This window comes from Sciurus vulgaris (genome assembly GCF_902686455.1).
Source record: "Sciurus vulgaris genome assembly, chromosome: 2".
NCBI lineage: Eukaryota > Metazoa > Chordata > Mammalia > Rodentia > Sciuridae > Sciurus > Sciurus vulgaris.
In genome coordinates this window covers 145,201,196-145,228,849 of record NC_136462.1, presented here as the reverse complement: position 1 = coordinate 145,228,849, position 27,654 = coordinate 145,201,196, and the positions used below count along the sequence as shown (strand labels likewise).

General features: G+C 34.7%; 1 protein-coding gene across 2 annotated transcripts in view; it reads right to left on the bottom strand.

Moving 5' to 3' along the window:
- AGBL1 (AGBL carboxypeptidase 1) overlaps positions 1–27,654 on the bottom strand; it is a gene marked incomplete at its 5' end in the record, with an annotated part of 817,668 nt that overhangs the window by 348,823 nt on the left and 441,191 nt on the right. For both annotated transcript variants that reach the window (XM_079127372.1, XM_079127371.1), the window contains 2 exons: positions 2,192–2,368; positions 20,894–21,025. In XM_079127372.1, coding sequence (XP_078983498.1) covers positions 2,192–2,368; positions 20,894–21,025 — 309 coding nt within the window. The remainder of the gene's footprint in view (positions 1–2,191; positions 2,369–20,893; positions 21,026–27,654) is intronic.

The following is a 27,654-nucleotide window of genomic DNA, read 5'->3' as shown; positions in this document are numbered from 1 at the left end:
GGAAGGAAGGAATGCCCCTCGTGGGTGTACTTAAGTATCCTCCATCTTTTGGATAAATGGTAATGCTAAACAAAAAATGGAAAGATGACCTTAGAATAATAACCTCAAGACCCAATTGGGACTCAGCTTCTCAATGTACAAAAATCATTTGCAATATGTTCAGGATGGAAATTTCTATACTGCTTTATAGCTCATAGACTTTATTATATACCTCAAACGAAAATCACCAAAACACCCAACTCTGGGCTGGCCTCCTTCCCCTGGGGTGGGCTCTCCCATATGTAAAATTACTCACCATGCCCTTGCTCACTGTCTGCAATTCTGCTAAGTTACTCAACGATGTTTGTAAGGACAAGAAAACAAAGGGAAAGAGAAAACCAATCCATTCAGAGAGGTGTTTCATATAGAGAATGGGACCATTAAACCAAAAGCAGGTTTGGCACTATTAGTGTTTTCTCTAGCCAGTTCTCCCTCCATTCTTCCTTCTGGAGACCCCATGCAAAGGTCATGTGGAAAATTTCACAGGATAAATGCTGCGTTGATACCTGAAAGCCATTTGATTGGGTGAAAGTCTTTCATTCTTTCTCATTTCCAACAGTTGTTATGTGCGTTGCATGGAAGATGGAGAGTTCATGAGGGCCTGGACCTATGAGTCCTTTAGTTTTCAAGCAGCTTCAAAGGACTTTGAACGTCCAGTTGATTTATCATGAATGGCATTGATATTTATGTGACTAGAAGTTGTTAGTCTGAATTGGTGCTTGGAGAAACAAAGTCAATGAGAGTCACCGATCCAATAAATCTGTGAAGGGTTGCATGGAATGCGTTCTAAGCAAATGATGGGCCCCTTCCCACAAAGAGGCATACAGCTAGTGAGGCACAAACCTATGTTCATAAGGCCATAGGATCACAGTTTTCCAGGCTTTTATTTTTGGAATCATATAGGTTTGTATGCCAATAAAGTAAACAGATTCCTCATGATATAACCTCCAAGTAAATTCATATATGTGTTTACAAAAATCTTGTGTGATAGGGAGGAAAAGAATCCACATTAAAATTTGTATTTGAAACATAGGTTCATGGAGGTAAGTAGCTTTCAGCACCGTTGGTATATTGAAGAGTGAGGTCTTTTGCTATCCACATAATGATCTCAACTCTTATTCTGCAGTCACATTAATATGAATAAATGTAATTAATGCAGTCTAATAACTTGTTAATCCAGCAACAAGACAATTCCTTGAAGCAACCATTTGGACTATTTGACAGAACTCATGGGCCAAACTGAGCAGTTCAGTTAACCCAGTGTCAAAAATCTCTTGGACCAGGTGGAAAGTTAGATAATGTTCATAGCCTGTCACTCCCTGCACTGCCTTTGATAGCTAACAGATTTCTACAAGCTCTGGATTGCATAGATGCCAAGTGCTTCCTGGCTGCTCCAGGAGAGTATCAAAGCCAACACAATGAGTTTTAATGCTGGTGAGGTCCAGGTATTCTTGGGGTTGAATGGAAGTCACCAAGGAGTCGTCTGTCAGCTTGCCTAAGAAATTTAAAAGACTCTATTACCCTGGCAGTGTCACAATGTCCTTTATTTATGCTTCTCTATGGGGGAGTGGGAAGAGCAGCCAGAACAGCCTGCTATAGCAGCTATCCAGCTGCTCATGCAGTTAATATAGCTGTAGAAAGAACATGATTTATACAAGAGCACTTTCCCCTGACACTGGTGCATGAGTCTCAGAACCATGCATTCTGGGAGACCCACACTACACACATATTCCTGTGTGCCCTGGTGACAACTAGGTAACACAGAGAGATGCTGATTTAAACTAGTACAGAAAACAAACACATTATATAAGTATATTGACAATATCTATAGATGACCTATGCCCTCAATGATGTTTATGAAACTAGTCCACATATTGCAAAATATAACAGATTTCTATGCATATAACTGAGCCCAAGCAGGCAGAGACTCTGTAAAAGTTGGGGGTGCAGGTCAAAAGAAGGCTTCCTGTGGCTTGCTGGTGAGGAGAGCTGATTAAGAAATCAAATTGGAAGGCATGTACACATAGCTTCCAGGACCAACAGTGATGATGCTGCAGACAAAGGTGATCATTAAACAGTTCTTCAAGGTAAAGGAGCAGAGTTAGACTACGTGGAGAGGCAGAAAGCATGAGGAGGCTGCAGCTTTACATACCTGGTAGGGGCCCTGGTTGCAGCCACAGTAGCTACTCTCCATTGTATAGCTCCTGGACACTCCCATCTCTCTCCACACCACAACCCGGGCAGTAGAGGCTCGGGATTTCTCCACAAGGAAACTGCAGCTGCTCATTGTGAATGCTGGTGCTAGCTTATCAAGGATTTTGGGAAGAGTCTACAATTAAAAAAGAAAATCAAACTATGATGAGTTGCAGGTGACTAGGAATATTCATTGTAAAAAATAGCTTCTCAACAGTTATGAAGCATCTCTATATATCAAATACTTAATATATGCTACTGTGAATCATTTTATTAATCCTAAGAAATGGATATACCAACTTATTTTATCATTCTGCAGATGAAGAATCTGAGGCTTAGGAAAATTAGAAGAAAGAGCTTAAGTCCCACAACTACAAAATGACTAGAATGGGATCCAGATGCCAACCTGCCCAATTCCAAAGAATATAATCTTCTACCTTGACTTTTCTGCATCACTGTGAATCTAGGATGCACATGTACATTTGGTCTCTTACATTGCTGGGTTGAGACTTTGGGAAACCACAGATGTTATAGGGGCCCAAAATTTATAGAGCAACTCAATCCAGCCTTAGTGTTTCTATAGGGTGAGACTAAGCACTGTTCACTAATCTCAGAAGGCCACAGGGGCCACTGGAAGCTCTCAAGCAGGAGCATTATGAAGTTCATTTGTTTCCTATGAGTATGTAATTGCCAAAATGAACTTTTTAGTCTTATTCTCTAAGCCATAAATCTGAAGTTGGATCAATTATAAAACTCCTAAAATTCCATCCCTTCTGGGTTTACATTTCCCATCTTGGAGTAAAAATGCTTTATTTATGACCACTTAATCTCCGGTTAGGAGGCATCTGTAGACTCTAGTCACTCTGATTGACAGTGCTGGGGCTTCCAACACTGGACCTGCCCAGAGGGGATGATGAGTCAGAGTTGATAGTACATTTAGTTCTTTGGTCAGCAAAAATATTGAGCTTGGCAGTCCCAGAACTTCAGTGACATTAACAAGAGGGGTTTTCTCACTTCAGTACTAACTAAAAATCCACAAAATAGCACAAAATGTAAAATCATATACCTGAGGTAACAAACAGTGAAGCTTTAGGCTTTTGGACAAATTGGATGATGAAGGTGTCAAAAGCTTAACAAGTTGTTAAAAATACAAATGAATTGGTTTTTTTTTGAAAAAAAATTGCTAGAATATCAAGCAAATCTCTTTATCACCCTGGTACTTACTGTGCTTGTGTTTAATATAACTGTCAATTGCATTATTGACTCTATTATAAATTATACATTATGTAAATGCACATTAACATAAATATTATTATAACTTATTCTGGTCTCTATATGCCTACATACCCTCCAGACTTACAGATCATTTTAAAAAGAATTTTTTTTTAACTTGAGCTTCTACAACTGCCTTCTAATCGATTTCATATCCACACTCATATCTCCCTCCCTAATTCCTTGCCCTATTTTTTGCCTTCAAAACGTTCATCACAATTCCAATTTAGTTACTGTGTATTCATTTATTTATTTATTTATTTCTCCTCTTCAGCCTTGAAATTCCATAGGGGCATGTGTATATTTTATTCACAAGAAAAATCTCTGTGCACTGAGAAATATGTTGCTCATAGAGGGCACTCCATAATTATTTGCCAAAATAAATAGAACTTGCTAGTCCAGACCCTTAGGATCTCCTTAGATAAACACAAATATTCTGCTTACATATATTATTAATAAAATAATTAAAAATACTTGAAATAAATTTTCATGTATCAATCTTTGTAAGAATTCACTTCTATTATTTTAATGGTTTTTTGTTCTTTGATTGTAAACTTAATTCTTTTGTAATTTTTATATTTTTAAAACGTATTTCATTTTTTAAGAACAGTTATAGTTCACTGCAAAGCTGAAAGAAAGTTACAGAGATATCCCATATGCTCCTTGATCCCACATGGGTATAGCATCACTCATTATCAAACTCTTTCACCAGAATGGTGCATTTGTAACACACGGACCTACATTGACACATCATTATCACTCCAAGTCCATAGTTGAAATTAGGGTTTACTCTTTATCTTGCACATTTGATGGGCTTGGTTGAATGTAGAGTGACATTTATTTAGCATTACAGTACCATACAAAGTAGTTTCACATCCCTAAAACAGTTCAGTGCTCCACCTGCTCATTTCTTTCCTACTTCTCTTTCTCTGAAGACCCTGGAAAACCACTGATCTTTCACTATCCCATAGTTTTGTCTTTCTCAAAATGTCATATAGCTGGTGTCATACTAGTTTTCATATTGCCTTCTCTCACTTAGTAATCCCATTTAAGTTTCCTCCATGTCTTTGCATGACATGATAGCTCATTTCATTTTTGCACTGAACAATATTTTATTGGATAGATGTCCCCCATTTATTTATCTATTCATATACTGAAGGTATCTTGAGTGTATTCGAGTTTTAGTTATTATGATAAAGCTACTACAAATGTTCATGTATAGGTTTTGTGTGAATATAAGTTTTCAATTATTTTAAATAAATAGTAAGGATTGTAATTGCAGGACTTGGTGGTAAGAGTATGTTAGGTTTTTTTTAGCTTATTTTTTTAAATTTTTACAAACTGAATTTTGATTCATTGTACACAAATGGGGTATATCTTTTCATTTCTATAGTTGTGCATGACATAGATTCATACCATTTGTGTAATCATACATGTACATAGGGTAATGATGTCTGTCTCATTCCACCATTTTTCATACCCCTCTCCCTTTCATTTCTCTCTACATAATCCAAAGTTCTTCCATTCTTCTGTATGTTAGGTTTTGTAATAACCAACAGACTCTCCTCCAAAGAGGTCATGTCATTCTATATTCCCACCAACAGTGAGTGCTCCACATCCTTGTCAATAGCTGGTGTGGTGTTCTAGATTCGGGCATTCTAACAGGTGTGTAGTGGTACCATATTGTTGTTTTAATTTGCATTTCCCTGATTATAAACAGTGTGAAGCATCTTTTCATATGCTTATTTGCCATCTGTATCTCATCTTTCATGAGGTATCATTCAAGATCTTTGGTCTATTTTCTAATTGGGTTGTTTGTTTTTTAAATATTGAATTTAAAAAGTATTTTAATATAAACTGAATTCTTATATTAACTCTGTTGTTTGAGATTACAGTTATTTAGCAAAAAACTTTTGTAATATTTTATTTTCCAGTCTGTGGCTTGTCTTTTCATTCTATTGAGAATATCTTTCAAAGAGCAGGAAAAATATTTAATTTAATGAAGTCTAGCTTATCAATTCTTTCTTTTACAAAGTATACTGTAGATATTGACATCATATCTAAAATGTCATTGTCAAACCTATAGTCATCTAGATTTCCTCCTATCTTCTAGAAGTTGCCATGTCCTGAACTATTTTCCTCCACCACTTCTTTCTGCCATGATATTCTGTCTCACTTCACTTTATCTTGGGCTCAGAGCTATATGAAGTTGGTCAATCACCAACTGAAACTCTGAAACTGTGAGTCAAAATAAACTTCCTCCTCTACATTGTTCTTCTCAGGTCTTTTGGTCACAGAGACAACAAATCTGACTAAAACAAGTCTTCCTATCCATGAAAATGAATATTTCTGTTTAGTTTTTGTTAATTTTCTTCATCAGACTTTTGTGGTTTCTTCATATAGATCTAATACTTGTTTTGTTTAGACATATACCTAAATATTTTACTTGGGGAGTACTAATATAAATGATATGGACTTCTAATTTCAAATTCTACTTTATCATTGCTCTTATACAGAAAGCAATTAAATTCTGTATATTATCCTTGTGTACTGCAACATACACTTATTAATCATTTATTCCAGAGTTCCAGAAATAACAATGGTTTTATTTCTTCTTTTTCATTCAGAGTGCCTTTATTTCATTTTCTTGTCTTATTACATTGCTGTAACTGCCAACATGATGCTGAAAAGGAGTGCTGAAAGGGGATGTTCCTGTTTTTCTCCTGATTATGTGATGAAAGTGCTTATTTCTTACTGGTAAGTATACTAACTGAAGGTTATCATAAATATTCTTTATCAAGGTCAGAAAGAGAAGTCTCTCCCTAATTTACTGAGAATTTCTATTATGCATGGATTTTGGATTATGTCACATGCTACTGAATATGATTATTTGATTTTCTTTAGCTTACTGATAAGAGGAATTATATATATTAATTTTGAAATGCTTATCCAGCCATGCATATCTGGGATAAATCCTACTTGGATAGTATATATAATTCTTTTTACTATATTATTGGGTTTGATTTGCTAATGTTTTTTTCTGGAATTTGCATCTAAAGTTCAGAGTGATATTGATCTGTTGTTTTCTTCTAACATCTCGTATGACTTCAGTATTAGGCTAATGTTGATCTAATAGAATGATTTAGTCTAGTAGAATGATTTAGGAACTATTTCCTCAGTTTCTACCTTCTGAAAGAGACTGTAGAAAATTTGTATAATTTCTTCCTTTAACGTTTTGTAAAATCCACCAGTGAACACATCTGGACTTAGTGTTGTTTATGAATTACTAATTATTATTTATTGATTTCACTTTATAATATACAGGTCATTTCAAGTTATCTATTTCTTTTTGTATGAACTTGGGTAGTTTGTGTCTTTCAAGGAATTAGTCCATTTAATCTATTTTATCAAATTTGTAGGATGAAGTTGTTCATAGTGTTCCATGAATTATGAAATTATTATCCATTAATGTCCACAGGATCTGTAGTTATGCCCCATTTCTCATTTCTGATATTAGTAATTTGTGCCCTTTTTTTTATTCCCTAGGTTAGCCTGGCTACAGATTTAATGCTCTTATCAAATTTTTAAAGAACCAGTTTTGGTTTCATTAATCTTCTCTTTTGATTTCCTGTTTTTAATTTCATTGATTTATGCTCTAGTATTTTGACAAATAGATTTATATGTGTATGAATTAGTTATATGTAATGTTTTGATCTATATTTTGATCTCTTTCCTTTCACTTACTTTGAAGTTTCATTTGTTCTTCTTTTATTGTTATTAGTTTCCTAAGTTAGAAGCTTAGATGACTGATTTTAGAGCTCTCCTCTTTTTCCTCACTTTTTATTTTTTATTTTTACCATGACTGGGGATCAAACTTAGGACCTTGGGCATGCTAGGCAAGTGCTCTGCCACTGAGGAAAATTCCCAATCCCTCCTCTTTTCTAATATGTATACATTCAATGTTACAAATTTCCCTCTATGCACAGATTATTGCATTCCACAAATTTTGATTAGTTGCAGTTTCATTTTCATTTAGTTCAAAATATTTTCTAACTTTTCTTGAGATTTCTCCACTGATTCATGTGTTGTTTAGAAGTGCGTTATTTAATTTCCACATATTTGGAAATAAAACCTTTCTGTTACATTTCTACTGATTTCTAGTTCAATTCCATTGTGTTCAAGAGCAGATTTTTATTTTTTAAGGTGTATTTTCTGGCCCACAATTTGGTCTGTCTTAGTCAATGTTTGATATAAGCTTCAGAAGAATATGTATTCTATTGTTCTTGGAAGAAAGAGTCTATAGTTGCCAATTATATCCAATTGATTGATGGTGTTGTTGAAGTCAATTACATCCTTAGTGATTTTCTTCCTGCTAGATCCATCCAGTTCTGATGGAGGGGTTTTGAAGTCACAAATATAACTGTAGAATCATTTATTTCTCTTTGCATTTCTTTGCCTCATGTATTTTGAAATTGTTAGGCACATACATCCTAAGATAAGAACTGTTCCTTCCTAATTTATCATTATTACGATGCACTTCTTTATCCATAACTTTCCTTGCTTTGAAGTTTGCTATGTCTGAAATTAATTATAATTACTTTTGCTTGTATCTCTTTCTCGTCCCATTTACTTTTGATCTACATGTATTTTTGTGTTTAAAGTGGGTTTCTTCTCGACAACTTGAGTTGGTTCTTATTTTTTGGACCTCTTTTACAACTTCCATTTTTCAGCTGTTCCATTTACACCATTGGCATTCAAAGTGACTGCTGATATGCTTGAGTGAGTGTCTATCACATTTGTTACTATCTATCTATTGTTTTTGTTGTTTATTCTTATTTTTGTTTTCTAATCTTTTCCTTGTAGTTTAAATTGAGCCAGTTATATCATTCAATTTTCTCTCCTTTATTCACATGTCAGCTCTTTTCTTTCACTTTCTTTTGGTTGCCCTAAATTTTGCAATATGTATTTGCAACTTATCCAAAATCACTTTCAAGTAAAAATGTACCATTTCATAGGCAGCATGAGTACCTGTTCATTACTAAGTATTCTTAATTCTCCTTGTTTTTTGCATTCTTGCTTTCATTCAGAAATTTCTCTTATTTATAATATGTGTATATGCATAGATATCAAATACATTGTTTCTATTATTATTTTGAACAACCTGCTATTAGACCAAGTAAAAATAACAAAAAAGTTTTTATTTTACTCTCTTATTCCTTCTTCAATAATCTTCTTTTTCATTGTAGAGTCAAGTTTCTGACCTATATTATTTTCCTTCTCTCCAAAGATCTTTTCTTAACACTTCTTGCAAGATAGGTCTACAGGCAACAAATTCCTTTAGTCTTTCTTTATTTTAGAAAGTCTTTATTTCTTCATCATGTTTGAAGAATAATTTCACAGGATACAGAAATCTAGGTTGGTGGGTTTTTCTCTCAACACTAAATGTTGTGCTGTACTCTTTCTCTTCTTGTTTGCAAAGAGTCTAAGAATGTCAAATCTAATTCTTTTTTTCTCTCTCTAGAATAAGGTATTTTTCCTCTTCTGACTTCCTTCAGTATTTTTTCTATATTTTTTTATTTTCTATAAACTTGAAAACAATATGCCTAAGTGTAGGACTTTCAGCATTTGTCCTGTTTATGTTCACTGAGCTTCTTAGATCTGTGGTTTGATGTGTGACATTAAGTAAACCTATTTTTGTTAGCTAATACATCCTCTGTACAAATAACCACATTTTCAAATTAATTGCATGTATCTTGGGGAACTTAACTAGTTGTGAAACTTTCATAGAGTAAGGTAGACAGGCACCTTAGCAGGAATATTTTGAGAATCCCTCTAACATTTCCACAACAATAGTTTATCCATTCATTAAATAATAAATTTCCAAACTCTGGCACTTATATTAAATTTTCATTCTATCATCTCATTATTCTTTGGGTTTCACATACGTAAATCTATGAGAGGGAGGAAAGCAAAGACAACTATTCTATACCGGAGGTTGTTTTGTTTGGTTAATGACTAGGAAATAGATGAACTCTTCTTAAGTGGTGTTACATCCCATAGGGATGTAAACAAGTTTAAATAAGATGTAATATGTCCAATGTATTATAGGTATCCAATGTATTATAATATTATTTATAATTACTATAAATTTGTCCCATGAAAAGCCTCCTTCTTTTCTGGCTTTTTCTCATTTTCCAAAAGTAGAGCTTAGAATGTACATTGAAGACTCTATTCAAGAGCAGTAAGATGCTACTGCAATCCACTGCAGAACCCTGGCTAGACACTAAGTTTTGGGCCTTATAGCACAGCAGCTAAAGGAAGGCAGGGAAGAGCCACATAGACAGGGCTAAGAAAATTCTAGTTACCCCATGTATAAAGAGGAATATGTGAGATAAGGGAAAGAAAAGGCATGGCCTAGGAGCTGACATTTGGTATAGTCTCAAAATAGACCTAGTATGGATTTAGGACTGGTACAGAGGTTGCCTTCAGGATGGGTCTTCCATTTCTTTGTAGCTACCAAATCCCATTTCTCTAGGAGCATTAGAGCAACCTTAACCAATAGGGGTACATTAAATAAATTTTATTTCAGCGGCTGGGGATATAGCTCGGTTTGTAGGGTGTTTGCCTCGCAAGCACGAGGCCCTGGGTTCAATCCCCAGCACCACAAAAAAAATATATATTTTAAGACATATTTTAGAAGCACAACCTATGTTTTATTTTTCCAAGCTATATTTTAATTCATTTGACTTCTGCCAACTCTTTTCCAATGTTACCTGATTTCCAACAGTCAAAGAAAATGGAATTCTCTCAAACAGAACTTAGAAGCTAGCACTTAGCTCAGAGCTCATATTCAGGGAAGAGCCCTCTTCTCTACCAGGAAGATGCCAGCTCCCTATGATCAGCCCATAAAACTCAGAAGTCTTTTCTTTTCTGGGTAAAGTATGTTGCAAAGGTGAGATAGTACAGCACTTAGAACACTTTGTAATTATTATTGCACTTTTTAAAGTGCAGTTTGCTGATGAGTGGGGTTTGAAAGAGAGAAAAATAATGCTGCCCAAATATTCACCCTTCCAAAATTGGGAAACATTTAAAGTCTCTCTTTGCATTGTATAGATCTCTTATTAACTCAGACATCCCATTGTTTTCCAAGCTCCAGTAGAGCTTGTAGAATATATATTATTGCTTTTAACCTCTCTTTAATTCTAAATTACAGTTATTTGACTCATTATTCTGCTTCGCTCCAAGATTGCACACGAATACAAGATCTCTGAGGTCAGATACTGTAATAGTTTGGATGTGCAGTGTTCCCCCAAAGCTCAGGTGAAATACAATGCAAGAAGGTTTAGAGGAGAAATGATTGCATTATTAAAGCCTTAACCCAATCAGTGGATTAATCCCGTGACAGGATTAATTGGGTGCTAATTGAAGGTGGGTAGGGTTTAGCTGGAGGAGGCGGGGCATTGGGGGCATGCCTTTGGGGTATACATTTTGTATCTGGTAAGTGGAGTCTCTCAGTGCTTCCTGATCGTCATGTAAGCTGCTTCCCTCTGCCAGTCCTCTGCCATGATGTTCAGCCTCACCTTGTGCCCTTAGAAATAGAGTTGGCCATCTATAGACTAAGACCTCTGAAACTGTGTGCCCCCAAATAAACTTTTCTTCCTCTACAATTGTTCTGGTCAGGTTTTTAAGTCACAGCAGTGAGAAAGCTGACTAAAACAGATTCTAAAAGTGTGAGCCTGTGTTCCTGATAACTATATGACCTGGGACACCTTACTTAATCACTGTGATGCTATTCCTTGATGTATGAAATGGGATGTTGGTAAAAGTACTTATTAACTCTACAAACATTTATTTAAACATTTTCTATTCAACACATTATTCTAGAATATGAGGTAGCTATAACTATTAAACATATTAAATATTAAATTAATGTACAGAGTGCTTAGTATAGCATTTGGCACATGCTAAGCACTATATGATTGTTAATGATAATTATCTCTGCAATTCCTCAAAATTGGAAATTTGTACAGAAGATAGATACCAGGAAATGTCACTGATAACAGATATTTCTAAGCAGTGGTGCACATGACCCAAGATCAATTCATTTTCTTCAATTCACTTTATCCACAACTGGCAATTCAAGTGTTTCAAGATAAAGTCTTAATTATTACAGGATTCATGTCCTTTGACTTCAGAATTTTCTTGAAATCAAATTTGAATTAAATTTTTTCTCATGATATGTTTATTATTTATTTTTTTCAGAGTCAAGGACTGTGCTAGGCAAGCACTCTGCCACTGAGCTAAATCCCCAACCCTCATGGTATGTTTTTCTTTACATAATGTCCTAACACCTCATCATATTTACCCCTCAAAAATATGTCTGTTGAAGTCAGCTAAGATTGATGATTTCATACCAACTAAGAGTTAATGGGTCCTTTCTGTGTTATCTCAGGATATTTCTGCTTTCTTATTCTATATTTTAGAATATAGAATTATTCTATATTCTATTCTAGAATTATTCTATATTTTACATTACTTATTCTATATTTTACATTACTGATTATCTGCCCCTCTCCATAACTAAGACTTTTTACAAGCAGAAACCCAGGCTTTACTTAACTTTGTTACACAAATATCTATCACAGAGCCTGGAAACTGGCATATGATCAATAAATGTTTGGGTTTGAAATATACATCAGCCTTTTATTATAGTAGGCAAACGGTTCAACGATTTTTAAGAAATATTTTGCAACTAACCCTACAGTTCAACTTTAGCACACTTTTCTTTCCTTTTGCATCAGGTTCTGTTTTTTTATTGTTTATTATATTTAGTTATACATGACAGCAGAATGCATTTTGATTCATTATACACAAATGGAGTATAACTTTTCATTTCTCTGGTTGTATACAATATATAGTCACACCATTTGTGTAATCATACATAATCATAAATGTACATAGGGTAAACATATAGTAATGATGTTTGTCTCATTCCACCATTTTTCCTACCCCCTGCCCCCTCCCCTTCCCTCATTCCCCTTTGCCCATTCCAAAGTTCCTCCATTCTTCCCTTATCCCCCCCCAACCCTACACCCTCCCCCAATTATGTATCAAAATTCACTTATCAGAGAAAATATTTGGCCTTTGGTTTTTTGAATTGCCTAATAACTTGATATTCTCCATTTCCATTCATTTACCTGCAAATCCCATGACTTTATTCTTCTTTATGACTGAGTAGTATTTCATTGTGTATATGTACCACTGTTTCTTTATCCATTTATCTATTGAAGGGCATCTAGATTAGTTTCACAATCTAGTTATTGTGAATTGAGCTGCTATGAACATTGATGTGGCTGCATCACTACAGTATGCTGATTTTAAGTTCTTTAGGGCAAGAAGTGGGATAGCTGGGTCAAATGGTGATTCCATTCCAAGTTTTCTAAGGAATCTCCATACTGCTTACCAGAATGAGTGCACCAATTGTCAATCTCACCTACAATGTATAAGGGTACCTTTCTCCTCACATCTTTGCCAACACCTATTGTTGCTTGTATTCTTAATAATAGTCATTCTGATTGGAGTGAGATGAAATCTTAGAATAGTTTTTATTTTCATTTCTCTAATTACTAGAGCTGTTGAACATTTTTTCATATATTTGTTGATTGATTGTATATCTTCTGTGAGGTGTCTGCTCAGGTCCTTATTTAGCATACTTTTCTAATTCTAAGGTTTTTTTGCGTTTTTTTGTTTTGTTTTGTTCTCATGCTCATTTGCAGTCAATCCCTGCCCTACTTGATCTTTGAGCTGCTTTCTGACCGTGGTTTTGCTTCTTTCAAAAATTTTACATAAATTAAATTATACCATTGTTTTGTTTTTGACTACTTTCACTTTATAGGTGTTTTTGAAGTTCTTTGTGTTTTTGTATGTGTCAGTAGTTTGAAACTTAAGTCTGTTTCAGTTGCATGAATATATTGTGCTTTATCTGTTCAAAAGTTGGTGGGTACATATGGCTTGTTTTCTGTTTGGGGATGTTATATATAAAGTTGTTATGAGCATTCATGTACAAGGCTTTGTTTGGTTATATGTGTTCATTTCTCTTGGACAAATACATAGGCATGGGATTGTTGGGTGTTAGTTTAAAAATATATTTAAATTTTAAGAAAATTTAAAAAATGGTTTCCAAAGTGACTATTGTATATTTTCTTTGTTTCTGACACTTGGTAGTTCTTGTCTTTTTTACCGGTCATTCTAGTGATGGTGTAGTGCTATTCTGTTGTGGTTTTAATTTGTAAGTACCTAATAAATAATCATGAATATCATTCATATTCGCCAATTGTACATTAAGGTAGATTAATTGTCCAATAAAACCTTTGGTTCATTTTTTTAAATGGATTTTACTATTGACTTGTGAAAAAATTCTTCATATACTCTAGATACAAGTCCTTTATCACATGAATGATTTGCAAATACTTTTCCAGACTAGAGTTTATGTATCCATTTTCTTAACAGTGTCTTTTGAAAGCAAAATACTTTAAATTGAATAAAGCCCAATTTACCTACTTTTTCTTCTGTATATTATACTTTGGGTGTTTTATCTAAGCTAGCTTTGATCAGAGAACACAAAAATACAAAGATTTTCTAGTAGGTTGTATTCTTTACGTTTTATAGCTTGGTTCTTATTAGGTCTATGATCCATTTTAACTTAAATTTTGATTATGATGTGAGGCAATGGTCTAAATTTCTATTTTTCCATGTGGCTAACCAATTGTTCCACCACAATTTATTGGGTAAACTGTCTTTCTCCCATTGAATTGCCTTGGCATCTTTGTCAAAAACCAGTTGACTACAAATATGTGAGTGTGTTTTAGTTTTGTCTATTCTGTTCCTTTGATCTATGTGTCTGTCTTCATGCCAGTACTACAGTTTCTTGATTACTGTAGCTTCTCAGTAAGTTATGAAATATAAAATAAATCCTCAACTTCATTCTCCTCTTTCAAAATTGATTTAGCTATTCCAGTTCGTTTGCATTTCCATATAAATTTTAAGATTAACTTGTCAATATCAACAAGTTCTGCCAAGATTTTGATAAGAAATGTACTGAATCTACAAAAGATTTTTAGAAAAACAGCCATCCTAAAAATATTGACATTCCCTATCTATTAATTTGGTATTGCGCTCTATTTAGGTCTCCAATTCTTCTCAACAGTGTTTCGCAGTTCTCAGATATAGATAATGTACTTTTCTTTATTAAATACATTTCTAATTGTCTTAATATTTTTGATACAATAACTAATATGTGGATTTTTTTCTTAATATCCTTCCTGGATTATTCATTGCTTATATATATGAGTAATACCATTTTTTACATCAATCATGAAACTTGCTTCCTTGGTAAACTTGCTCCCTAGTTTCAATAGTTCATTTTGTAGACTGTCACACTTTTCTACATAAAAATACTATATTTCCTATGAATAAATATGTTTTGTTTCTTTTTCTAACATGATTGTTTCATATTTTGCTTCCTTACTGTGCTGTCTAGAATTTCTAGTCCAATGCTGAAGAGAAGTAGTGGGAGCAGTCTTGATCTTATGGAGAACAGATTCAGCCCTTTATCATTAAATGCGATGATACCACATTCATCCAGAGGAAGAAGTTGTAGCTCCATTGGTGTACAGTGTGTCAAAGTGCATTCTACTGTCATGTATAACTAATTAGAACAAATTAAAAAATGAAAAAAAATTGTGATGTTAGCTATCACACTGTTTTTCAGATGCACAGTTTCAGGTTAAAAATTCCCTTTCTACTCCTACTTTTTTATAAGATTTTATTTTGAATGAATGTTTAGTTATGTCAGTTGCTTTTTCTGCATATATTGAGATGATAATGTAGGTTTTGGTCATTTTATTATCTACAAAGAGTACAAGAGTATTTGACTTTTAGTGTTATACAACTTTGCATTTGAGAGATAAAACTCACTATTTCACAGTGAATAATAAATTTTGCATGCTGCTGGAGTCAATTTGTTAATATTTTGTAGAAAACTTTTGCAGAGGTGTTTGTAAGACATACTGTGCTTTAGCCTTCTTTGCTTAAGATGTCTTTTTCTGATTTTGGTATTAAGGTAACAGAGGCCTCATAAAATGAGTTGGCAAGTGTTTCTCTTCTATTTTCTGAAAGAATTCTTTTTTTTCCAATCAAAATTACCTCCTAAGAGTTTGGTAAAATTTTCCAACAGTGCCATTTGGGTCTAGGCTTTTATTTGTGTACAGGTTTTTAATGACTAATTCAATTTATTTACTTAAAATAGCTTCTCAGATTTTCTCTCTTCTTGAGTTAGTTTTGGTACTTTATGTCATCTAAAGAATTTTCTGACTTGTTGGCATATATTTGTTCTTTTTTAAATTTAATTTTTTAAAAAAATTTTTACAGGCTGCATTTTGATTCATTGTACACCAATGGGGTACATCATTTCATTAATAAAATCCTTTTCTATGTTGTATGTTCTGTATGACACTTCTTCTTTCATTCTTCATCTTTGTAGTTTGTAATGTCTTTCTTTCCTTAGTCAGTCTGACTGAAGGGTTATCATTTTGTTGACCATTTAAAAACGCAAAACTATGAATATGGATTTTTAATTGCTTGTATTATTTTGTTTAATTCATTTAAATTTTGGTCTTTACTTTTTTCTTTCTTTCTTATGCTTACCTGGGATTTTAATTGCTCCTCTTTTTCTTAATTACAAATGTGGAAGCTTAGATTATATATTTTAGATCTTTGTATTTTTGTAATATAAGCATTCAAAGCAATAAAAATTTCCCTCTTTTTAAAATTTTAGATGCATGCCAAAATCTTAGATATATGGGTTTTGCTATTATTCAGTTCAAGATAGTTTTTAATTTTCCTACGGATTTCCTCTCTGACCTATGATTTAATTTAAAGCAAGCTGTTTAATTTCTGTATATCCAGTGATATCCCAGATTTCTTACAAAAGTTGATTTATAATTTAATTATGTTGTGACTGGTGAATATATTTTGTATGGCTTCGTTTTTTAAAGATGTATGGACATTTGTCTTGTAGCCTATCATAGGGTCTATCATGGAGAGTTTTTTATGTGAATTCAAAAAAGAATATGTATTCTTTTGTTTTGAGAAGTATATATGTACACATACATTGGTAATTATCCTGTCATTCTGATGAATTACTCCTTTCAGCATTATGAATTGCCTCTCTTAGCCATAGTAATATTTCTTTCTTTAAAGTCTATTTTGTCTTATATCAATATAACTAGTTCATTTTGTTATGATTATAGTATATGTATCTTTTTCCATCCTTTATTTTCAGATTTTTTTGTGTTATGAATAAATTGCATGTCTCTCATAGACAGCATAAAAAACTTAATTTTATTTTTTAATGTCTTAAAACCTCTGCCTTTTGAATAAAATATTTTAGCCATTCATATTTACTGTCATTGTTTATATTTTTGAGTTTATAGCTGGAATTTTGCTACTTATTTTATGTATATATCATATATAAATATTTTTTATTGCTTCTTCAATATCACGTTCTTCTTTAGCCATTATTTCCTCAAACATTTTTCTAGTTATATCCTTCACTCTTTTTCTGTTTCCTGTTGCATGTTGATTGCTATTTTTAATGTTTTCTTATATGTTTGTAAGACTCTTTCCTTTTATTTAATCATATTTGTTCTGTTCTTTGAGTTGAATAATTTTATACAGACCATCACATTTACTGATTCATTAACCTGGTATCTCAACTGTGCTAATAATTCTATCTAGGAAATTTTTTTTTCGATTATAGGACTTTCTTTCCCTTTTTGTTTCTAATTCTCTATCAATGTTCCTTCTATCTTGAACCACTGTCATCATAGTTTGCTATTAACCTTAGAACATAAGTTTCCTTTGATTATTTGAATATACTTTGACAGTTGTATTGCAATTATTTTCTGACGAATCCAACATCACAGCAGAAAGCAGCTTGGAGATGTTGGCACCCATTTTTCCACAGAAATGGAATGTAGAAATGACAGTGGGGAAATATAACAGTGGTCCACTTCACCTTTTGAATATAGTTGTGAGGCTTATTTTTAAAAGGGACAAGTTTTCCTTTCTTTCTTCTTACTCTCTCCCTCCCTAACCTGGGGGGCAGGGAACAAGACTACCCTGAGCTATCTGTGCTCCACAGGAAGGAGATATCTGCTGGAGGATCTAAGGGAGTGAATATTTTCCAAATTAACAAGTGAATGTTAACACACCCTTGGACCCCCTGTCAGGGCACACTTGAAATGTAGCCTTTGAAGAGCTCCTTTAAAAGCCCCCTATTCCTCCTGACTGGTGATTTTTTTTATCTTGTCATCTTTTTCTGCTTAGCCTAGTGGTGAGCCAATGATTTGGACAGAAGTTGTGCTCCAACACCTTCAGCCCATAAAACTTCCCTTCTTTGTTGCTCAATTTGTATTTAGTTTGGGAGAACTTTCAAAGTTGTGCCCAGTTTACAAGTCTTCGGATTTTGTATTCCCTGTTCTCTCTTGGGTCTCCCCTTCATAGATACATATTTTTTTTTCTTTATAATACAGAAATATACAGAGATCTTACATTAATCTTTTCATGGCTCTCTCACTTAAAAATCTCCCCATTGAATTTTTGGCTCTGTGTGTGTGTGTGTATGTGTGTGTGTGTGTCTCCATTCTTGCATTGCTAAAACTGCATTTTTTATGACTAAACAAAGAGGGTCAGGAGCATCCCAAATCAAGAAAGTCACAGACTCCTGCTGCTCTTACATGAAGGTCCAGCAATTTTCAAGAATAAATGTTTCACAATTTGTTCTCAGCACTTGGTCAATTTCCAGAGTCCTAAAAAGGTTGCTTTTGGCATATTTGTCATATGTTCTATATGTGTGTTTTGTAGAGATAATTTGCCGACCTACTTATACCAAGAAAACTAGAAGTAGTTCTATTAAGGTGATTAATAAAATTGAATAAATGTTGTAGAAAATTATAGTATATAATTGCCTCTCCAATACTTAACGCTTAAAGGAGGAGAAACATGTTTAGAAATATTGCGTTTTAGATGTAAATAGAGAAAGACTCTAAGGCTATTGATTTCTGGCAAGTATCATTATTGTAGCATTAACCTATCTTACATAAACTCTTTTCCCTGCGTCTCAGTTTCCTTATCAATAAAATGAGTGAGTTCTTGTGATTCTGAAAAAGATCCATTTGCAAAGAGACAAACATACAAAAACAATTTTTTTAGGCAAATTACCATAATCAAGGTCATTATTTATAGATCACTGTGCCCTAGATTTAGAATGCCAGTGATGGAAGGAGCTACATATTATGCAGGACCCTAACAACAAGACAGTTTAGGTTAAAAGTAAGGAAGGAGGCCAAAACCTTACCCACTTGGCTTCTTCCACATATCTCATAGTATCTCATGAATCGACTTCAAAGAACCCTAGAGCATCAATGAAACTGATTTAATAAACTACTTTTAAACTTTGACTCTCTCATTTGACAAGGGAGAAAACTGAGACCAAGGCAAATGTCACACCCCAATTAATGAATCATATTATGTTCAGATGGATTATTCTTTTCTTCCTTCCTTCCTTCCTTCCTTCCTTCCTTCCTTCCTTCCTTCCTTCCTTCCTTCCTTCCTTCCTTCCTTCCTTCCTTCCTTCCTTTCTACTTTTCATACTTGGAATGGAACCCAGGGGTACTTTAAAACTGAGCTACACACACCCACCCCTTATTACATTTTATTTTGAGACAGGGTCTCACTAAGTTGCCCTGGCTAGCCTTCAATTTTCAATCCTCCTGACTAAGCCTCCTCAGTTGCTGAGGATTGTGCCACCATGCCCAGCAGGATAAGTCTTTCAAATAGCACTGCTATTAAACACTACTGTGCTTATTCTCAAAGGCAGAGGCTATGCCATATCTATCTGTCATGTTATACCTCACATCTTATCTGACACTATACTAGGCCTCAAAGTATTCATCAAGATTGTTAATTAAGTAGCATGATCCATTTACTAAAATTGAAACAGAAGCTAAGAACACTTACTGTAATTGAAAATTATGCTTAGACTCTGCCCCATTCCATGTCAGCTTTGTACTAGAGATTTCTTAAATTTCTATTTCTTTAAATCACTGACTGGGTATAGGGAATTATCCATCAATATGGTTTCCTTTTCTTGGAAGAGGAGTGGAAAGGGACACACTGACTATATTTCAGATTCAACAATGTAAGATGTTTTGTTGTTGTTGTTGTTCAAGGAGAATTATGCATAAGACAAAATTTTGTACAGGTTGACATGAACTGCCCAAATAAATATTTCAATTTTCTAAACCAGATTCCTAGGTAAGATTAAGTAGTTAAGCTTCTAGTCCTAATCATTGTCACTCTGGCTGAGTCTTAGACCAAAGAAGCCATTAATGATAAGCTGTTGTCTCTTCAAAAAGAGCCTTGGATTAACTGTACCGCTCAGCAGCAGCCTACATCTGATGGGCCTGGGTAAAGAAGAGCAGAAGAAATCCAAGAAACAGGACAAGTATTTCCAGGTGAAGAACAGTTTGGTGGATTTTTACCATTTTTAAGACAGCTAATGATTTTGAGGATGAAGTTGTTCCATATATAGTAAATCACAACATTTACAACAATAGATTTAGAAGCAGTAGGTATAATCCTAATTTTACTCCTTTTCTAGATAAACTTGAAACAAAGGCCAGTTTTTATTTTGCTCAGTTAACAATAGCTTGTCGTCTTTACCCTAATAAGAAAAAGCCCTCCCTTCTTTACTCCTCCTTAACTTCCTATTTGGTTCAGGGTTAACAGTGGAGCTGTAAACACTGGAACCAGATAAAATAGAATTAGCTTCCATGGATTACTGCTCCGCTTATTATAGAATACTCATACAGAGAGATGTCGATGGTTTAAGTCCTTTAATTTATTTATCCCTTCATACTTATTTAAGATCTTTTTGTATTCAATATTATTGTGTTCCTTCCATAATATATGTAACAGAGGCAGCATTTTTATTATCTTTATTTTACAGATGACAGAATGGTGGTTCAGAGAGGTAACGTTAATGACTCATAGTCACACAGTTAATAATTGTAAAGTCAGGTATTAAAATTAAGCTTCCTGTCTCCAATTCTCATGACCTTTATTCCATATCATATCATACCAAACACAGAGACAAAGCAACCAAACAGTAAGCCATTATTCAACACAAGCTTCTCACCTATTCATATTACTACCTCAGTTAAAGAAATCAAAATGATTGTTTAGAAACCAAAAATGGGTGGTACAATGGTCACAAAGGTAAGACTGGTCACCAAGTGTGTGGGGTCACTTTTCCCCAATTACTTACCCTGTAGTTGACATCCTCCAAAAGAGTAGATGCACTGACAGTACATCCTGCTTGCCATAGCGTCTCCTTGACACTGCAACCATAGAGGAACACGTTCTTCTTTTGGGAATGACCATGGAAATCACAGAAGACCTGCAACAGCCAAAAGGGAAAAAAAATCCAGATCATGTTCTCTGGTTTCTTAAATGTTCAAATGTCACCTTGCTCAGGTGGTTACTGTTTACCCAGTAGAAGAACCAGGTGACTTTGGCAAGAGTTACACTGATGGGAAGAATGTAGATTGCAGGGATTTTAGGAATGTGAGGAATTAGAAGTCATGAATACTGCTTTTGAGAAATTTCCCTGTGACTGGAAGGAGACAGGGTCAGAGCTAGAAGAGAAAACAGGAACAAGGGCATCTAAAATATATATAAGAGTTTTAAATAATTTAAAAAGTCAATAGGAGAGAACCATTTTAAAGCAATGGATTAAATATACACAAAGAGAAGTTAATAAATCACTATCATTTTTCTCTACATTCTGATGTAGTACAGAATGACCACTAAGACTCAATGGCTTTCCAAACAAAAGTTTATTTTTTATTCATGTTACAAATCAACTGTGACACTGTTCTGCATGACTTTATTCTAGGATACAAGCTAAAGGAGAGCCCTAATTTCGAACATGCTATTTTTATGGCAGAGTGTACAAAAATGTTCAAGTTAGAATCATGCAATGGTCATTAACACTTCCAATGAACATCATATCTGCTGAAGTTCCATCAGTTAAAGTCACTTGTCATCAATGCCAATCTTATCATCAATGGTGGGGAAATAATTTTCTCCTATACAGTCAGAAAAATAATACAATTTAAAAGATGACCACAAATTCTTCCCATCTCTGTATGCATGCACCTTGGCATGGACTATGCTCCCTTACCACCAAGAGCTATATGGCATCTTGGTAAATAAGAATGATGCAAGCAGAAGATTATAAAGCACGCACTTGGGTTAGCTGTCCTGATGTTCCTGGAAACCCTGCAACAGTGCCACGTGAACAAGCCCTGGCTAGCCTGCTGGAGGATGAGAGGATTGCTACCATCATCCCCATTTCCCTAGCTGATATCAAGCCAAGCAGACTAGGAAATAAATCCATCCTGGAGGATCCAGCCTAGCTCAGACCAGGGAAATTATCGAGTTTACCTGGATGATTCTCACTTATCATTAGAAATAATGTGTAGATTTTGTTTCAGCCACTGAGTACTAGGGTGGTTTGTTAAGTAACAAAAGCTAAGTGGTATGATCATCTTTCCTTTCAGCCTCACTATGGATGTTTCCCTTCATCCTGTAAACAAAACTCTTTCTATTCCTCCCCAAGGAAGAGACATTAAATATTTCTTCATATCACAATATCTGATTTTCAGTCCAAGATCTCATTTCAGTCTCTATATTCCAAACATAAAGTCTCCTAATCCCTAAATAATAAAGGCAAATCTTGTGCTTTCCAAATACCTACATACATGGTTGAATAATGGAACAATATCCCCAGTAAACACTCATATTTGGAAAGAATAAATTGGACAGACAGGGCAGTTCATTGTCCATAACAATTCTGCAGTACTGCCGGGCAGACTTGGGAGGTGCTTAGATCTGCAGGCAGGGCTAGCTAGTTAAGAGCTGATTCTGTTTCCCATCAGTAGTTCACTAGTATCTTTTTCACTATAGAGCTTTACTCTGCCCTCGAGATCTACTTAGTTTTCCATTTTCCTTCTTGGCCACACATGAAAAAGTTACATAAGAATATAGACCATTTTAAGTTCTGATTTCTGATGTGGAAGTTTGAGGGCCCAAATATCATTTTGGTTTCAAAATGTCACAGTCTCTTTGAATCAATGCACTGGAAAGGCACTAAGAAACAAAACACATGAAGGCAAAAGAGTTTCCCTTTTTTCTTGGTTTTAATTTCTTTAAAACATAATGGATGGTTTAAAGCAAAGTGGCAACAGTGCAGAAAATGGTCACAGACTATGTAAAAATAAATGTATTAAAAGAAATAGCACCAAACACAAAGTGGTAGGTAATATACTGTTACAAAGTCCTTATAAGATAAATGGAGCAGTATATTATCTGAAGGTAGACTTTGTTTAATTAAAGACATATTATAAATAATAGAGCAAACAATTATTTTATTTTATTTATTTATTTATTTGGTACTGGGGATTGAACTCCAGGGCACTGAGCCACATCCCCATCCCTATGTTGTATTTTATTTAGAGACAGGATGTCACTGAGTTGCTTAGCACATCACTCTTGCTGAGACTGACTTTGAACTTGTGATCCTCCTGCCTCAGCCTCCCAAGCTGCTGGGATTACGGGTGTGAGCCACCATGCCTGGCTAATAAAATATTTTTAAAGAGCATAAGTACTAATTCATGCAAAGATAAATTTGATTAATAAAAATTCCCAAGTAATACTGGTGAAATTGTAATAAATAACTCTAAAAATAAACAAAACAAAAAATAACTAGCAAAAGTATAAATTCCAATTCAAACATATCAAGTGTTTCATTCAATATTAATGATCAAAATGCATTAATTAAAAGGTAAAGAATGTCAGATTGGATACATAAGCAAGATGAAACAAATTCCAACCATAGGAAATTCATCTTAAATATAAGATTAATGGATGGGTTAAAAGTAAAAATATATACTATGTAAACAATGTACAAACGAAAGCTGGAGTAGCTACTTTATCAGTAAAAGTAGATGTTGGAATAAGAAATATTATCTGGGATAAAGAGGGATGTGATGATGATATATCAATCTTGTCTTTGGTTAAGTGGTACCACTTGGCCTCTGCTACTCTGAAATTCCATACTCTATATGAAAATCAATATCTCTTCTCAATGGTGGCATCCCTGGGCCTACAAAGAGCAACTACAGAGTTTTTCATGGAAGGAGATGCTCTGCTCACTAGTGTATTTTTCACTATCTTGGTAAAGGGAGTATCTTTTGAATCCTCTGAAGGAAGGAAGGAGGGTGGGCAGGTCTCACCAGATAAACCCAGTATATATCACCAGCTCCCTAAAACTTTGGTTGCCTCCTCCCATTATGCCAGGGAAGTTCTAGCATCTCAACCTGATTAACTGTATGCTACTACTAAGCACAACATTCAGTCAAGCAACAAACTGAGCTGTTAGCTCCACCACTAGCTGTTCAAGTTGACAAATTAACTCTAAATTACTGTATTCATACCAGTGAAGGCAGTCATTATCTAGCAGTATCTTTTGCCTTGTTAGTAAAGTACCCTTAGAATCCATTTGTACATACATTGCTCATGTTTCTGATGATGTGTTTTCAAACTCTTATAATTCTTTTGGTGTGCAAGTTATTTCATCCTAGGTCACAGTGAGTACTTATTTCTAAGTTTATGTTGATATTTGACCTTAGTTATTAGCTCAGAGGAGTAAAGTGGGGTAGGTGTAATAGGCCTTAAAATAAATATTCTCTATCAAGGCATCTGCCTGAGGTAAGGTTAGCTCAGGATTTTTCAGAAAAGGAAGACTAGTCTCCTCTTTTGCCATTTCCACTGATTAATGAGGCTTCGATAATGTTCTAGTCTAGACTCCAGAGCAATGGGTCTCAAATATTAATAGGCATTAGAGAGTCTGGAAGTATTGTTAAAGCCAATCACTGAACTGAGCAATATTCCAGCAATTCTGTGATCCAAGTAAGTCTGAGTCTAGCCCAAAAATCTGCATTTCTAACAGGTTCCCAGGTGATACCGATAGCACTGGTCCTAAGATGACCCTTTGAAAACTTCTGGTCTACAGGAACCAATACAATAGTTGGAGGTTAAATCCTCTACCATCATGAACTTTCCAACAATCTTTATTTCTTATACCTCAGTTTCTTTCTGTGAATAAACACCCAACATTCTTAAGAAAAGTATGCAAACAAATTAAGACTGTGTCTTAGCAACAGATTTCTCAATAAAGCTGAAGTTTTGCCTACTTGGTGACAGGCATGCCTTAAATGCTGAATTCAACTGGAGAAAAGAGCTTTTATTTATTTAGTTTTTCAGATTCTTGCAGACTTTGAAAGCTAAGGTAAATGACAAATTATAGACCTATTCACCTGTGGAATGAGCCTTGCTAAGCCTTAGGAGTTCTAGTGGCCTCTGAGAGTGCAGAATGAAGGAGATGGAGGCATTTTTCTGCTTATTGCTCCACTGACGTCCCTAAAAATAAATGCCTGTTAATTATAAGAAACATGTGTTCCTCTAAATTGCAGGGGGCAATTACAAGACAAATTATCATGTTATTCCAGTTGAGGAAGCTATTTCTTTTCTACTGGAAGATATAATACAGATATTTTCCTCCAGTTAATTTCTGTATCAGGTTAGTAGAAAATGTTCCTAGTTAGGGCATTCTAATATCCACAGGTTAATCAATAGTCCCAACTTGCTTACTTGTCAATTGCTTTAACAAATATTTTCTGTGAGCTACTTATATGACTGAAGAAATTAAAATTGTAATATAACACAGTTCTACCCTCCATAGCAACAATAGTTAATTTATTGAAGATTTATAAACTTCCAGATACTATGCTAAAAATACATATAAAATATAACCATAATTATGCAATAGTAAAACTTAAATGATGTATATGACTTACTTAACACATAATAATATAGATTATGTCATGATGAAGTTAAGAACAACAAATTTTAGATAAAATAAATAACTTTCCCAAGCTTGCACTGCTGTCAAGTATATGATTAAATTTTTGAACCTCAATTTGCCCTAATCCAGAGACAATGTTTTAAAATACTTTTCTGTATTGCCTCATCCATGAGCTTTGTTGGGATGATCCAACAAGTCAACAGATCATTGTAGTAAAGCAAGTGAAAGCTAAAGAAGAGATAAGCATGGGCTTCTCTGGGAGTCTAATTAGGGACATGTTGCACACCTCTAGAGGACAGTGTTCACACTGCACAGCAAATGAATGGCATTTTGAAGGCATGTGTTGTGTTAGTCCGGGAATTGACAAGGATGTTATACTAAAGATGAATATTACCAACTAAGCAAATGGAAAATGGGGAGAATGAGCTATGCATTTGAGGAATTGCAATGATTCAAGATACAGAGCCTAGAATGAAAGAAGATAGACTCTTAAGTATTTAGATAGTGGGCAGACCATTAATGCACGTGTTTGCCATTCTGCCAGTGGTGAAGAATCCTTTGAGGTATTTGAGCAAGGAGGAGAAACACAATCAGATCATTAGATCAGGAGTGTTAGGAATGGACTAGAAGGACTGAGGCCAGACAAGAGCTATAAAGCCTGACTTCAGGTAGTGGAGAAAGTAAGTACAGAAAGAATGTTATGTGAGAGAAAGGAGTAAAATCTTCAAGGTTTGGAGACTGGATGGATTAGAGGCTGAGGAGGAAGAGGTTAAGAATAATACCTGGATTTCAAGATTAAGTGAATAGGCAATGATTATGCTTATTTCCAAGGCAAGGACCATAGAAATGATGCAGATTTGAAGGTTTTGTGTAATTTAATTTGGTTTTGTTTGAACAGGAGTGCTTAGGTTCAAACTTCTCATCCTTGGCTAAACCGATTCCCCTTTCTGTGCCTCAGTTTCTTCATCAGCCAAGTATATGGTGTGGACTGGATTATGGTTTTGAAACTAAACTCTTATACCTCTTCCTAGAACCTTTTTCATGGAATTCTCTGAACTAAATTGCAAGGTTAATTTAATTCATGCAAACATGAGTTCTATCATTTCTTACTCAGTCAAGAGACTGATCAGGGCCACATCACTATGCTCCTCATATGCCTTCTCCATTCTTTCTCAGGATCCCTTGGTCTCATTCTGATTCCTCTGCAAGTTAATTTGGCCCCTTGTTCCAGAGGTTACCCTACCCTAATTTAAACCACCTCCCTCACTGGTCCCCTGCTCCCCATGGCTCACCTATCTCTGATTGTGTTTAGTGCTCTGCTTTGCCAGCTCTGCACTGCTGTGTTTTCCATTCCTGACATCTGGGTCTTACTCCTTCTTCCCAGCAGCAAGACCTCTGCATTATTTATACCATTGCCACAGGAAAATGAAGGCAAGACTAGAGCTGGGAGGAGGCAAATTCCAGAGAATGTGATGGCAACCCAAAAGAGCGACACTTCCAATTAAACTAAACAAGGCTTACTAAAAAGCCCTGGAGATTCCACTTGTGCACAATATTGTGCAGAGAGCATTTTGTCCAAGTTCCTGAATGGAGTAAACATTTCTATGAGGGAATGATATTGGTGACATGTTCAATTGCCTTCCAAGAGCCCAGTTTACAAGACTCTATTTTCCAGTTATTTTATCAACTGCCACATAGTTGTCCCTAGATATCTGCAAGATATTGGTTCCAGGACCCCCCATGGATACCAAAATCTATCCCTTATATAAAATAGCACAGTATTTGCCTGAATATTTTAAATCATTTCTGGATTACTTATAATACCTAAATACAATGTAAATACTTTGTGAATAGATATTATACTGTATATTATACTGTTTATGGAATTATGACAAGAAAAATCTCTGTTCATCTGTACATGTTCAGTACAAATGAAATTTTTCTTCTGAATATTTTCAACCATAGTTGGTTGAATCTGTGAATGCAAAACACAGGTATATAGAGAGCCAATTATGCTCTCATCTTGGTAACTCATCTGAGTTATCAGCAACATCTAGTCATATTTGAGGTTAACCACAAGGGACATGGGTAAAGTTTAT